This window comes from Cebidichthys violaceus, unplaced genomic scaffold (genome assembly GCF_023349555.1).
Source record: "Cebidichthys violaceus isolate CVI_PGR_0920_01 unplaced genomic scaffold, fCebVio1.0.p SCAF_82, whole genome shotgun sequence".
NCBI classification, from domain to species: domain Eukaryota; kingdom Metazoa; phylum Chordata; class Actinopteri; order Perciformes; family Stichaeidae; genus Cebidichthys; species Cebidichthys violaceus.
The window spans coordinates 1-15,227 of NW_027176967.1; the positions used below are offsets into that span (position 1 = coordinate 1).

General features: G+C 43.9%; 1 protein-coding gene across 1 annotated transcript; it reads left to right on the forward strand.

Moving 5' to 3' along the window:
* The first annotated feature begins 637 nt into the window (after nucleotides 1-637).
* dlc1 (DLC1 Rho GTPase activating protein) lies at nucleotides 638-14,838 on the forward strand. The gene is made up of 12 exons (XM_068702205.1): nucleotides 638-755; nucleotides 1,964-2,027; nucleotides 3,956-5,622; nucleotides 6,456-6,635; nucleotides 8,323-8,482; nucleotides 9,537-9,744; nucleotides 10,257-10,473; nucleotides 11,019-11,133; nucleotides 12,190-12,405; nucleotides 13,368-13,585; nucleotides 13,722-13,895; nucleotides 14,010-14,838. Exons 2-12 carry the CDS (start codon nucleotides 1,995-1,997, stop codon nucleotides 14,107-14,109), a joined length of 3,288 nt encoding a protein of 1,095 aa, XP_068558306.1. The 5' UTR covers nucleotides 638-755; nucleotides 1,964-1,994; the 3' UTR covers nucleotides 14,110-14,838.
* The last annotated feature ends 389 nt before the right edge of the window (nucleotides 14,839-15,227 follow it).

Genomic DNA, 15,227 nt, shown 5'->3' on the forward strand with positions numbered 1-15,227 from the left:
GACAATCTCTATTGTCTGTGCTATCAGGACTATTGCTCCACTAAAGATAAGCAGACTGATAGGCCTTAGTCAGTACAGTAGGCTAAAGGTGCTGGCCTCCCTTGAACAGCATTTTCTTATCATCATCGGCCCGGGGGTTTAGATGCAAGATTCCCATTTTGGGTTGGGTCTAGGCATTCCAGAAAACATCTCAAAATCCGTCCATCCATCCTTGTGGCAGACTGCTTAAATGTTCTTTATGATTTAAGGCACGCCTTAACTGTTAACCATTACTAATGCTGTGACTCAGTGAGTAAGTGATCCTGTTAATGAGGTAGACTTGGGAGGAAGAGGGAGAAGGAGAAAAGGAAGTGGGACCTCTGAGCAGCAGTGGAGTACCTATTGTCATTCTTCAATCAATCCCCTGTTCTCTCCCTCTGTGCTCCACATCCCCCCTGCCTGTCGGGTCTGAAAGCTGCAGCTGTGTTTGTTTGGTCGGCTAAGACGCTACTTCCTCTTTTTTGCTTTTCATCAAGGCTGTATGGGGGCAGAAGGTGGGACGGAAGGCCCTAGTGGGTGTTTGAGTGGGTGGGTGTTTTTTGACGCCAGGGGTTGTATCTTTAGCTTTATGTGAACTCATTGATCCAATCAGCGGCAGGAAGATGCCCACACTAATCAGACCCTCTCTGTTTAGATGCCCAGTTTCCCATCGACATCTCTTCAGTCACCAGAGACCATGACTTCCTCGACCGGGACGCTATTGAGGCTCTCTCCAGGTGAGATACAAGTCATACTGAACCTTCCAGGTATCCTTTCTCTTTCTTTTGATGTTATGCGCCACTCTTCTTATTCTTCCTCTTCTTCAAGCTCTTGTTTTCCCCCAAATGAAACCATGAGGGCATGACTTCAAAAGGAGGCATGCTTTGGAAAGTTGCAGATGACATGAAAGAATGACATGATAAGCACTTTGGAGCCATGCACTGCACATTTTCCTCCCTCCATTTAGGTTTCTATGTCCATATCTCATTCTCACGTTGTTATCTTTTTTCTCCGAGAGTGTTTATTTCCCTTAGTCTTTTTGTATCGTCCTGGCAAGCACATATCTTTAGATGCTACGGTCACGCAATGCTCTCTTCATTTAGTCTTTTCATGCTGTAACAAACAGATGGCACTCTGCTTCATTTGCTACCCACAACCGTAGACTAAATGCTTTCAAAGCTTTGTTTGTATGAAGTTTCAGACATCTTAGTTAGTGTGTGTGAGAAAGGGCTAAATGACAATGAGTATCATTGAAGAGAACTAGGTTTGCATCCTAGTTGATGCCCCTGCGATATTAATTAGCATATGAGGAGGAAGGTAATGGCTCTAATGGCTCTAATGGTTAATGGCAGAGTTGACTCCTTCATCAAATTCCGATTCTAAGTAATAAACCACAGCAGGTGTCCCTCCATGCATCTGGAAGATATCCTCTCAATGTCTCCTCTCTTGGCAGCCTTTCACCCCCTCCCCACAACCCCAACTATCCCCCAGTTCCCATACCTTCATCTCTCCATTGTTACATGATCTGCTCTAAGAGCTCTCTAGAGGGTGGACCCCACCACCACCACCACCCTCTCACTCCGCTTCTCCAGGTGGCTAGGGGGATAAGCTTTCTGTCCCCTCCCCAAGTTTTCCTCACCACTCTAGCAGATTTCATTCTCTTTGCTCCCTACTTTTCTATCTCGCACTCTTTCTCTTCCCGCTCATGTGGAGATTATCCTTCAGCAGCTCATTAGCCAGCCTGGGTGCACCCAAAATCCCCCTCTGTCTTTCTCTTCCCCTCTTTTGTTTTTCGTCGTGTTTCATCATTTCTTCCATCATACATCTTGGTGGTGAGAGGTTTGTGTTTTAGGAAAAATCCAGCAGCTAAAATATTTTAAAGCAAATTTTAAATGTAGCCAATGTGTGTGTGTGTGTGTGTGTGTGTGTGTGTGTGTTTTTGCAGGAGACTGAACACCCTCAACAAGTGTGCTCTAATGAGACTGGAGATCTCACCGCAAAGAAAAAGAGTAAGTGAACATACACACACGTTAACTCCACTCCTTTCTGAAAAGCCCCTTTGCAAGTCTCCTCAACCACAACTGCATTCCCTCACCTCAACCATCAGTTCAATCTTGGCCACAGGGCGAAGCTGTGTTTTTCTCTCATCTTGTTTAATGAGAAGGCACCTGTTGGGTTTATTTCTATATCAAGTGGGCTGTGAGGACCCTAGGGGGAAGGAGGATAGCTTTAATGTCTAAATGAAGGGGTCGAATTCACCTGAACCTCCCCCTACTCAAGGCATGCTCCCCTTCTTTCTCAAATACTTCCTCATACTTCTAGCTCACCATAAAAGGAGTTTGTATGCTGCTTTTGTGGCTCTCTTGCAGAACAAACTAGAATACATCTCTTGTCTGTGATCACACTCTTAAGGGTCTTTCAATAAGCGTAATATGTTATGTTTCCAAGTAGCATTTAAGATGGATTTAACTCCCTCAACCACCACATTCTTAGGTTTCACTTTCAGTCTAGACTGACTTAACACTTTACACTGCTCTTTTTTATACAAATCAACCTGAATTCACAAATATCCTTAAGTGGTACATAGTAACATCCTTGTTCTGTGTGTGGTGGTATTCATTAGGATGACCCTTTCTGTGTCACCTTTCATTTCAGGAGTCAACAAGAGTAGAGGTGTCCCCCCTCCCATAGACAGCTTAGGAATGCACTGATCTCCTCGTGTCTCAACATCCCTTCTCTCTTAAATCTCCATCTCCGGTTTTGTTCTTTCTATCAGTTGAATTGTAATAATAAATAGTTTTCAGATTCCTGCAGATTCCTTGTGACGCTCAAAGCACCAACTGTTGCAATGAACGCTTTGGTGGTTTGAGGATAAGATATCTCCAGAATGTTGATGATAAATGGTAGACACACTATTGGCCAATCACCGCTCTCTATGTAGTAATCTCACATTCCAACTAACATAACTTGAGAAAGAATGAAAATGTCATGAAAGTCTCTATTGTCCTCGATAAATCATTAACTTTAATAAAAATGTATAATGACAACTAGTGGAACATGTACTTTATAATTTTTTTAACTGGAATTTTTTATTCTAAACTGCTAATTTCCTGGCATCTTTGTAAAGGTTTTTTTTTGCTTAAAAACCTTTCAAGTCAATTGCTCTCAGAACCTTTTTTGTGTTTTGATCAGATTGTAGATATGGCTTTAGAAAGGGAAGGAGAAGGAGGTTAAATTGTGACATGTGGTTTGGTTTTATGAGCACTGTGATTGGGAACTGTGAAGATGTCTCCTTTGGAAACTCCCAGCTTAGTTTGTGTGTACGATGGTGTGTGTTTGAAAGAGAGTGGATATCTCTGTCATAGAGAAAGAATAAGGATTGACAGTAGCAGCATATCAGTGATGCTATAAAGACTGTAGGGGAGAACGACCCCAGTCTGGCCGGCTGCATTGTGAGCTATGGGGGTCATGATGGAATTTCCTGAACTCCCTCCAGGCCCTGAGATAGATTAACCAAGCTGGGGAAGGTGTGTGCATTTTATAGAAAAGGTACAAGTGCACTCTATATAACTCAATAATGGTCACTTTTTCTCTTTGTCTTGTGTATATATTGTCCAAAGGACGTGACCAAATCCTGTTTACTGGCTGAACAGTGCATTTCATATATCAGTGCATTTCATATAGTTCACAATAAGATAGATAAATGGGATCAGAACGTGAATGCACACAAGGCAGTGTGTAAGTGCAACAATTATAAAATAAATTCCATAACTCCAAAAAGTTTCCTGGACCAAGGTGAGGAATGTTCAAAAAGAAATGGAAAACGTAGCTGTACATAATGTCCTCTTAACGGCTCCTCTCCCTCCCTCTCTATTTTCCTCCTCTTCTTGCTATTTCTTTCTCCCTATCCCTTATCCCTCCTTCTCCTCTAATACAGAGCGAGGACTCCGATGAGGACGAGCCTTGTGCCATCAGTGGCCGCTGGACCTTCCAGAGGGACAGCAAGCGCTGGTCCCGTATGGAGGAGCTGGAGGTTTTTTCCACACTGCCCACAGATGCTGCCCCATCCCTATTCCCCAAGGACCAAGTAACCCAGAAAGGCAAGCTCGCCCTGCGTGAAGGCAATAGTTCAGAGAGTGTGCTGACCGACCTCAGTGAGCAGCCTGAAGTGGGCTCCATCCACAGCAGCGGGAGTAGAGGAAGAGGAGAAGAGAAGAACCATGGCGCTGCTCTGACAAATGAAGCTGTACCCGCCGGTGCCACTCGTGCCAGCTCTGTAGCTAGCATGTGTTCGTCCTCGGGCACAGGCGGGTCGGGATGCGTTAATGAGGACTCTCTGTCTGATGGGATGCCTCCATCGCCCCTGGAGACACTCGGACAGTTCACCTTTGATATGAAAACAGGGATGGGAGGGCTAGGAGGAAGTTTGGACAGAGGAGGTGGCAGCGGCAAAAGCACACGCTCAAGAGCTAAGAGCTTCCTCAAGAGGATGGAGAGTCTACGGCTGCGCAGCGGCACCTCCTCCAAGAGAAAGAAGAAGGGGAGCGCCAGTGGAGGGAAGATTGAAATCAGTGGCCCTGTCATCAAAGAGGGTCTGGATGATGACAAGCTGCGGAGACTCAACTGTGTGGACATCTCCAGTATCAACCTCAACCAGAACCTCAATCACCACCGCAATCCCACTCAGACTATGACACTTAACCGGAATCGCTCTGTGTCCTACTCCACTCAGACCAGCAACGGCAGCACTGGAAGTACTGGGAGCAGCCAGTCAGAAGCTAGCAGTGGAAGTGCAGTGAGCACACCGAGCCCAGTGTCTCGCGCTCGCAGCCACAGCATAGCGGCAGGCTCTAGTAAGAGGGGAGGAATGTATTTGGAGGGGTTTGATCCTTTCAGCATTCCCCAACAAGATTCAGATCGACAGCCGACACCCCCACCCAAATCTGCCCCACCTATCCCCTGCCAAGCTAGTAAAGGGATGACCGTTGATGAGCAGAACCACAGGAACAACTGCAGTGTTCGAGACAACAGCAGACAAGTGGAAGAAGAAGAGGAGGGAGAGGACGGCATGATCTTCTTCTTCTTACCAGAAGGTCACAAGCCTGGAACCTTCCCCAAAGCCCTGCAGGATGGGAGTTCACACAATAACAATGGGAATGATAACGGGCATTCAGTGACCCTCAGGGGGCGGCAAGGTAGACGCCAGCGTCATTGCTCTTCTGGCTCCGTCGACAGTCGACTCAGCTTTTATGACAACGTCCCCTACACTGAGAGGGAGGAGGGAGAGGAGGAAGAGGGGGATGATCGCAAGCTGGAGCAAGTGCTGCAACACGTCAGCGGTTTGCAGCGGTTTGTTAATGCCTGGTCAGAGGCTGTGGCCGGCGAAGAGGAGGAAGAGGAGGAGGACGAAGAGGAAGAAGGAGACTCAGATTCAGCACTGGACTCAGCCTCCCCGTGCCCGTCCTCTCCTCTGCAGAACCGGCTGGAGGAGACAGAGAATGGAAGTGACCAAGACAGCACAGGAAACCCTCTGGGAGAGGGAGAGGAAGGGATGAGAGAGAGAAGAGATTCTGGTGTCGGGGCATCTCTAACCAGAACCAGCAGGTTAGTAAAGCTGCAGTAATACTGTCTTCTTTCTGACACAGTATAAACATTAAAGGGTCAGTTCATTCAAGTAAAAACAATTAAAAATCTTACACCGCTTTTGAGATATCACTCTCTGAGCTTTCTGCCTCCATCCCAATATAGAGGAGGTGAATCAAATTAGCTTATGGTGCACACAGCATTCAAATTTTTACTCTCTTCTTTTCGATTTGACTACTTCTTCTGTTGCAATGAAAACCTACTTTTATATAAATTCCTATTCTACTTTTTGCTTTTGGGTGTTGTTTGGGTGAACTGATCCTCCCAGAGGCAACTTCCAACAAACAGGCTCAAGCTTTTAGTCTTGTGTAATGCTCCTGTCAAACATTATCTAAATGCATGGAAAGCTCAAGGACAACAAAACAATAGAAAGATTAACACTGAGGCTCAAACAAAAAAGACTTTTCCATAGAAAGTGACAGCAATGGATAAACAGGGGGACACGCTGAGACTTCTCTCCTTACGTAATGCTGCTGGATACTCTGGAATGCTATTTGGTCTCCATGGGGACTGTTGCTGTCCCTTCAGGAATCCACAGGCCGAATTACATTTGGGGGGTGTACGAGTTTTTAGTCTTTAAGACAGTCTTTTGATTGATGTGTACATAAATCCCTGTAATCCCTGAACTGATCACTTGGCACATAAAACCACCAAAACTGTGTGTGGCTTTGTGACATTTTCTCAGTTTATGTGTACACAAAAGCATGACGCATATCCCCGAAAGTTAAAGTGCTCTTTTTTTAATCACATCTCAATTTGTGCTCTCTCTTTCTCTTTCCTTGTACGTACTCCAGACCACAGAAACTCCGCTGGCCGAGCTTCCAGAACTCCCATCGGCCCAGCTTGGCCTCAGCCCAACTCCAGATTAGCTGCCAGTCTGTGCTACAGATGAATTTGCTCCAGAAGCTCTCCCTGCTGCAGCTTACTGCTCTGCTGGAGAGACACACCCCTACAAATAAACATGGCTTCAGCTGGTGAGTAGACTGGGGGAAAATGAAATGCTTGTTTAAGGGACATAGGGAATATGGAGCAGAAGGCAATATCATATTGTGATTGTTCGACACACACACTGATATTTTAAAGCTTGTTTTTCATGCGGATGGCCTTCTGCGTCAGGATAATTTTTCTTTGTAAGTGATGCCCACAAATTTATCCATTCAGCCATCCATCCATCCAACTGCTAGCCCTCCGTCCCACCCATCTCCCAATACCCTCTATTGGCAGGTTGTTGTATAGTGTGGTGACGGCTGTCCACAGAGGTTGGGTTTCACATTCTTTTCCCAGGCCCGTAATTGCTGGGAAGGGGCGTACATTGTCTTTTTCTCAACGGGGCAATCATGGCAGTTTGCACGCTTGGTGTTACAAGATATGGAGGCTGGAAAGCTATATCCTTGACACATATTCCTCCACAACTACCTTCTCTATCACTTGTAGACGTTGGTCTGAGGTCACTTTATATGCTGCTCTTGATTATCAAGTGGCACCTAATATCTTCCCTGTTAATGTATCTGCTTTACTGATTTTACTTTTACCTTCTTTTTCCATCTGTATGTCTAAATTACTGGAGAAAAGTCAATTAGATAGGTAATTTTATAGATGCCCTATGGACACCCTGAATGATAAGAAGTGCAATATACAATTATATACAATAATATATAATTTGTTGACCAGAATATACATTACTGGACATTTTTTCCAGGCAAAACCTATGATACAGGAGATTGTGAAATGATGTTGTTGAGGACCACACAGACATTAGCAATTACCCAGAATTACTTTACTTTACTTTAAAAGGTCCAATGAGGAAAGTGAAAAATCGCATGGTTTTCTTGTGTTTTTCCACTTTCTGTGTTTCTTCTACCCGAGGCCTTCCTTGGACAGGAATAGAAGGCGGTATGACAGTCTTATGACAGGCTGGGGCTCACTGGAAGACAGAGGCCACTTGTTGCCCGCTGGAGGCCCACACATATTCAGAATTCCGTGCCGGGATCATAATGTGCTCCTTTTCCATTTTCCCCAAACTGTGGTTCTGAGTCTTGTGAGTGGCTGCTTTTACAAAGACGAGCTTGTCCTGAGTCACGCTAGTGTCTCTCTGCTAAACACACTCACACCCATGCAGATGGACACACAGCCATAAATCTGTGGGTGCATTCTTGTGAAACGGTCAGATTTGCATGTTTCAACTCTGGGGTTTGTGGTTATAGACTTAGTGTTCACTTGCTCCACACACACACACACACACACACACACACACACACACACACAGAGTAACAAACACTTTGTGGGGATGTTTAAAATGGTGGGACCCTCCCCTTTTGACACCCGTCCGTACATCCTACTCCCCCTCTCTATTCTCCCCTCACCTTGTTTATCCACCCCTCTCATAAACCTGCAGACAGGTTTCTACAGCCACTTGGTTTCCTCATTGCATACACATAAAACACACACACATTTTGGTAGCCAAGCTTATTCTGTAGTGATGTTTTTCAGTCTTGTAGGGTTTTTTAAATGTTAATTACAAAGTCAGTTCTCCATCTAAGACCTAGTAAAAATGAATGTATGTCATGACATTGAGAAATCCTTGTAATCCTTGAGAAGTGTCATTATTCAATATGTAGCAGATATTGATGAGCTTTCTTTACTTGGGTGCATATGTTGCAGGGCTGTGCCAAAGTTTATGAAGCGCATCAAGGTTCGGGACTACAAAGACAGGAATGTGTTCGGTGTGCCACTACAAGTCATCGTCCAGCGAACAGGCCAGCCTCTCCCTCAGGGAATTCAGCAGGCCATGCGCTATTTACGCAACCAGTGCCTTGACCAGGTAACATTAAGTAAATAAATAAACACACATACTGTGTATGGACAGATGTATATAAGCTTGTGCATATACTGTAATTGCAGTGTACATATAATGTCAAAGTTCCTTGCCGGACTGTCATTTAGCTTTAAGTACTATTTTCAGTTTAGACAGCTAAGATAAAAAAAAAACTGATTTTCTTGAAGGTGTTGGAGTTATAATATGTTTTATTTTCAGGACATCTGCAATCTGTCAAAAATGCATCCTTGCGTGTGTGTGTGTGTGTGTGTGTGTGTGTGTGTGTGTGTGTGTGTACATGTATTCATTCATGTATACATTCATAAAGGAAAGAAAGAATTTTAAATCCATTTTAATTTGAAATTTTGTAATTTTAGGCTGCCTTCAAACATCTGGCCGGGGACAGCAGATGAACACTAGCCTCTCTGGCTAACTCTGGCTCACTTACAGTTCCACCGTTGATTGGTGTGCATTGTCCCTGCAAAATAAACAAACAAATAAATAAATAAAAGAAAGAGGGAATGAGGAGAAAATAGCTAATAACAAAGGGCAAAACAGAAAACAGAGTGATGGTGTTCTTTTCAAAGCAGGACAAGGCGCCTCTGATTGGAAATGGTGAAACTCATGGAAAATATTCAGGCTGGACAAGCCGACGGCCTTTTTCTCTTTTACACCCCAACATTGCCATTTCATGCAGCCTTAAAAGGCCACTGATAAAGTCCTACACAACATTCAGCACAAAAATGCCTACTGGTTGTCATGGGAGCTTCTTTTAAATACAGTCAACAGGATCTGCTGTGATGTAACCGTATCGGCTGTAAGCTCTGGATTTGGGGATAACTCAAGAATATTATTTTTCAATGATAACAGCTTGCAGCTTTGTATGTGCTTTGGGCACATCAATCATTTTTGATACACCTTAATGATAGGAACGAACACTGTACTCATGGTTTCATACTGAGACTAATAAGGGAATAACAGTCAAAGCTGACTTATCAGGTTTCTATGTATGTATGCATGGTGTAACTCTTTTTCCCTTTGTCCCCCACTTTTTCTTCAGGTGGGACTTTTCAGGAAATCAGGCGTTAAATCTCGTATCCAAGCGCTTCGTCAGATGAATGAGGCGAGCGGCGTAGATGGGGGAGGCATCAACTACGAAGGCCAATCGGCATATGACGTTGCAGACATGCTGAAGCAGTACTTCAGAGATTTACCAGAACCCCTGCTCACTAGCAAGCTGTCTGAGACCTTCCTCCAGATTTATCAGTGTAAGAAAACAGACACGTTTAGTCAAAGTATAAACAAGATCTTGTCAAGACATTACATGCCTTTACTTCACATACACAGCCACACATCTGTGAGCAGCCTGCCATGGAGCATGAAATTGTGAAACCGTAAAAAGAAAACAAACAAGATGAGTGCAGGAAATGCCTGTGGAATGAGGTGATATATGGGATTGGTTCATTCTTCTTTGAGTCACTGTTACATGACATCCCCTCACGTTCTATGATTGTCATAGCTGCGTTAAGAACGTTTATGCATGGAAAACAGTCCAGTGCATGAAGTATGAAGCATATAGAGTACACACACATGTAGGCTTATATAACACACTCAGGCCTACACAGATCCCATTATAGCTCAATCCTGGCAGGCGAACCCAAACTCCTTCCCAAGTTACCCACCGGACACAAAAAAAGATGACATCATGAATCATGATGGTGGTTATTAGTCGTTAAAATATTAAAAAACGAGCCATGACGTCCTCCCTCTTTTTCTCCAGACATGCCTAAAGAGCTGCGTCTGCAGGCAGCGCGTGCTGCCGTGCTGCTGTTGCCCGATGAGAACCGTGAGGCGCTGCGGACGCTGCTGTGTCTGCTGAGCGACGTGACGGCCAGCGTGTCTGAGAACCAGATGACTCCCACCAACCTGGCTGTTTGTCTGGCCCCGTCCCTCTTCCACCTCAACACCCTGCGCCGCAAGGAGAGCTCCTCGCCAAGGTGTGTGTCTGTGTGTGTGTGTGTGTGTGTGTGTGTGTGTGTGTGTGTGTGTGTGTGTGTGTGTGTGTGTGTGTGTGTGTGTGTGTGCCTCCACACCACTGTAATTAGCTCATTTTAATTATATAACAACCTTTATTTTGATGGCAATCACTGATGCAGTTATTGTATTAGCAGCTTACATAACATGTAATATGCTGTACATTCTGAAAACAGGAAAGGGTCGATCAAAAGAAACAAAAGAGCAGGATACTGTAGATGGAGGGTAGAAAAGAGAAGGGGAGAGAGTTAAGCTTGAAAGGGGATAAGGGGAGAGAGACAGAGGAAATAGCAAGGTTACATAAACATCTGTGCCTAATTAAAAAAACATACTTTGTTCCACGTTTAGCTAGAAGAGGGTTCATCAGATGTAACCTCCAAAACTTGTTCTTTTTTTTCCCAACCTCAACCCCATGGCGCTTCCTCTGCCCTCTCTTACGCCCACTATCGCGATGATGGATGCTGCTACTAATCTCGTCGTCCTCTTTTCCTCTCTTCCTTGGTCAAAGGGTGATGAACAGGAAACAGACACTGGGAAAGCCGGACCAGAGAGACCTGAATGAGAACCTGGCTGCCACTCACGGCCTGGCACACATGATCCAGGAGTGCAGCAAACTCTTCCGGGTCAGTAGTAGTGTGTTATTATATTATTATGTTACATAAAGTGAATGTGCCAGCCATCCTTCTGTTCTAAATGCCCCCCGTTTTGCAGAACTGGACTTAACTTCATGTCTCTGTCAAGTTAAACCAAACTCAAACATTTGTGAAAGGATTTAAATGACAGAATAGTGGCAATGACCACAAACAAATGAATCCACCCCATTCAGTTTGTTTCTGTGTGTCCACAAGGAGAACACTTGAATGAACAAACAGGAAATAATCAAAAAACTACACTATTACTAATCCAATTCCAATCCCATTCAGCCTTAACCGTTTGCTCTGCCCAGTGTAATCTTCTCTGACATGCTACAGTAAATGCTAAGAGGCTGCATATGGTGGGTCATTAGTATTAATTTAATTAGATTGCCTCCTGGCTTCCTGTTATGGTCACATCACACAAAAAATAAACTTGATTACCTCCCAAATTATTTTCTTTTAATTAGATCTCTACTTGCCAGTGATGGTTCATAACAGGATGACTTATGAAATAATTTGACTGTAATTTACATTCCATTTCAACAAACCTTTTCTTATCTAATGAAAATCCTTTTCTTAGACTTCAATATCGTTAGTATTAAATCAAACCTGAAAGATGACGCATACAAACAGACAGAGAGAGAGAAAACAAATGAAAATGAGCTCGGCAAACAAGGAGATGAAAATAGGATGGGTTTCCATCCTTCATACAGTTTCCTATTAATTAAGGGGGAAATGATGCAATCAGAGTGTAGGTACTTAGACAAAAACACAACATTAAGTAGAGTTTTAGTTGCTGATTAATCTTATCATAGGACATTTATAACTTAAAGATCCCCTCCAGACATGTTTTAAGACATATACAAATACTCTTGAAAAGTCTTAAAATGTAATCTCATCTACGCTTTTGTTAAAAAAACAAATCAAATTGTCAAATCAAACACATTTAACCGTCATTGCACCCTAGCGGCACACGGCCTTTCAGAAACCAATGGGAAGGTGAGGCTTGGCTCTCATAGTCCTCCTTCTCCTCCTTTCACACAGATCCCAGAGGAGATGAATCGCTGCAGGAACTCCTATGTGGAGCAGGCGTTGCTGCCGCGACGCTTGGAGGACCTCGCAGGTCAGGAGGCCAGGCAGGGAGGTTACAGGGCCTACCTGCAGGACAGCCTAGATGCCCTCCTCAAAGACGCCAAGGACAAGTTTAAAGGTTACGACAGCTGCTCCACACCTGAGCAAGCTGAACTTGCCTGTAGGAAGGTAAGCGCACTTGTATATTCGTCAACTCTCTATAGTTCATTTTAGTCTTTTTTCACACGTCTTTTTAGTTTGTTTGAGGGTGAAAATAGAAGAATTCATGAAAGCTTATTTGATGAGAGAGAAACAGATCATCAGTCAATCTGCCTTTAGTGTATAAACAAGCCACCATTCATGAAGCACACAGCTATCTGTGTTTCCTGTCTTCTCCTTTCCTCTTTGTTTCTGACTTTCCCTTTCTCCTGCTTCTCTAAATATCGAGTGGAAAACCAGCAGTTAGTGTTTCCTGTATAGAAACACATCCATGTGAAACTGGCCTGGCCTGGCCCTGAGCTTCTCATTCCCATCACAGTGTTGGACTCTTTCCCAGAATGACATCAGTTTGACAGAGACACACAAACATATACAACCTCGGCATTATCCCAAGCTTACATTTCCAGTGTCTAGTGTGCAAGGGCCCTGAATGAGGTTATCGTTTCTCCAGTTCGAGAGTCACAAGGCGCAGAGTGTTCTTTATCATCTGATAGCAGAACGAAGCAGCTGACTTGGCTAACGGGCATTAGGAGGTTTTGAAACACAGCCTGACTGTTGTGCATTAAATGATGGCTGGAATACCAAATCCAATTTCTGTAAACATGACTGATAAGATTAGATATTTTAAAGAAAGCTTCCAAACAGTTGCATAAGACACTTGAAGTTTATATACAAAATAAAGTGATTTCAAGTATTTAACATCTTGCACTGTTACAGATTTTGAGTACCATTTAATTATCCATGTGAACTTAATTATTACCTTCAGACATCCAACCCCAGTTTGTGTCGTTTTCCAATTTCTCTCTCCCCTCATTTCCTGTCATCTCTCTGCTTTCACCTATCAAATAAAGACTGTAAAAATGCAGCAGAATAATTGTCATTAAAAAAAGAACGCTTGTTAAGTTGTTGGGTCTTTGCATGCGTTTCTCCAGGTGCATGATGACTTTCCACTGCGGCTGTGGAAGGTGACCGTCGAGGTGCCTGCGAGTCCTGAGGAGGTTCTCACACGAGTGCTGCGGGAGCAGGGCTACTGGGATGAGGACCTGCTCGAGAGCCGGGTGGTGGAGACTCTGGATGAGAGGACAGAGGTCTACCAGTATGTCAGGAATACCATGGCTCCGCATCCCACTAGAGACCACCTGGTGCTCAGGTAGACATTAGCCCATTTCCCTCCTCTTCCTCCCTATCTGTCTCACTTCTCTCTTTGTCTTCATCTTATTTGATGTTCTACTCTGATTTGATGTTGTATTTTTTTAATCCAAACCTCTCATTGCTCTCCCTTCCAGAACATGGGTAACAGACCTGCCGAAGGGAGCGTGTGCACTGGTGTGTACATCTGTGGACCATGAAGGCACACGTGTTGTAGGCGTTCGGACCAATGTCCTCACCTCTCGCTACTTCATCGAGCCCTGTGGAACCAACAAATCCAGACTCACACATATTTCCAGGAACGACTGCAGGTGAGTGAATGACTGACAGAAGCAGGGCCAATTTGTGGATTAGATTTAGTCCTAGTTTTTTGGTCATTCATGTCTTTCAGTTGGTGCTAACAATCTTTTTCTGTGTTTTTTCAGGGGTCGTTTCCCAGAGTGGTACAATAAACTATATGGACACTTGTGCGCTGCTGAGGTGGCGCGGATACGTGACTCATTCACCGTGCCCATGGATAAATGAGAAAGCAGTGTGCAATTTGGGCAACAACAGACTCAACGGCACCTTTGAAACATAATTTGGATCCTACAGAGGACTCAAAATGACTCATTCCACCAGAGAGGAAGATGGGGTCCAAGCCTCTAAACGGTCAAATTTTAAGGACAAATCCTGGATCCTAGTTTGAAGGACTTTTTTGCTTTGATTTTGTTTGAACAGACTGATGTTATCATTTAAAACTGTTCTGTTTGGGCGCTCAGTGTGCTGCCAAGAGGACTTGTGACACACAAACACTTATCTGGGCCAAAAGACATGATGTCACTGATACAGGATGTGATCCAAAGGGTGCTATAGCTTCTGAGAAGCAAGGGTGTATGTGTGTGTGTATGTGTGCATGAGTGTTCAAAGCAACAAACGGTTAATAGATACATATTCCTCGCACTGGTTTTCCAGCGACAGCATAGTGTGTACATACAGTATTCTGTTCACAGTAGTGGTATGTGTCTGTCTTGTGTTACCTCTGTTCCTTTTTTCTGTTACAGTATGGCACAGGAGTAATAGTAGACAATATTATGGTCAGTTGATTGATGAATCCATGGGTGAAGGAAGAGTGAATTTGCTGGTAATATGCAGAGTGAGTATAGAGACAATAGGCGGGATATAGTGAGATGACAGGTGGCTGATAGCAGGGTTTAAGTGTTTCAGGAGAGGAAGGCAAAGACGGATGAGAATGGGTGGCTGGCACACCAAAAAGAGAGGGACTGATCAAAGAAACAGCCTTATTTACTAACATACAAATAGATGTCTCCTCATTTTGTTCTTGACGATCCAAGGGCAAAATTAGTTACAATGCTAACAACCAGGCATAGTGCAAAAAGCCGGGAAACAGTCAGAGGCCATAAGGAAGCGGTTGTGACCAAGGCTCTGTGTTAGAGACAAGGAATGTTACGTATTTCACAGGATCATACCAACAAAGCTAGAATTTAATACCAACAGATCTACATTAATCGACCAAATTTGAAATAGCTAAAAAGAAAGTAGCTTTCCAATATTGAGCTTTTCCTCATTATTAAAAGGTTTAGAGGTAGTGTTGTGAAGAGCACAGTCAATTCACTTTTTATTGTTTAAAGGCGGACATCACT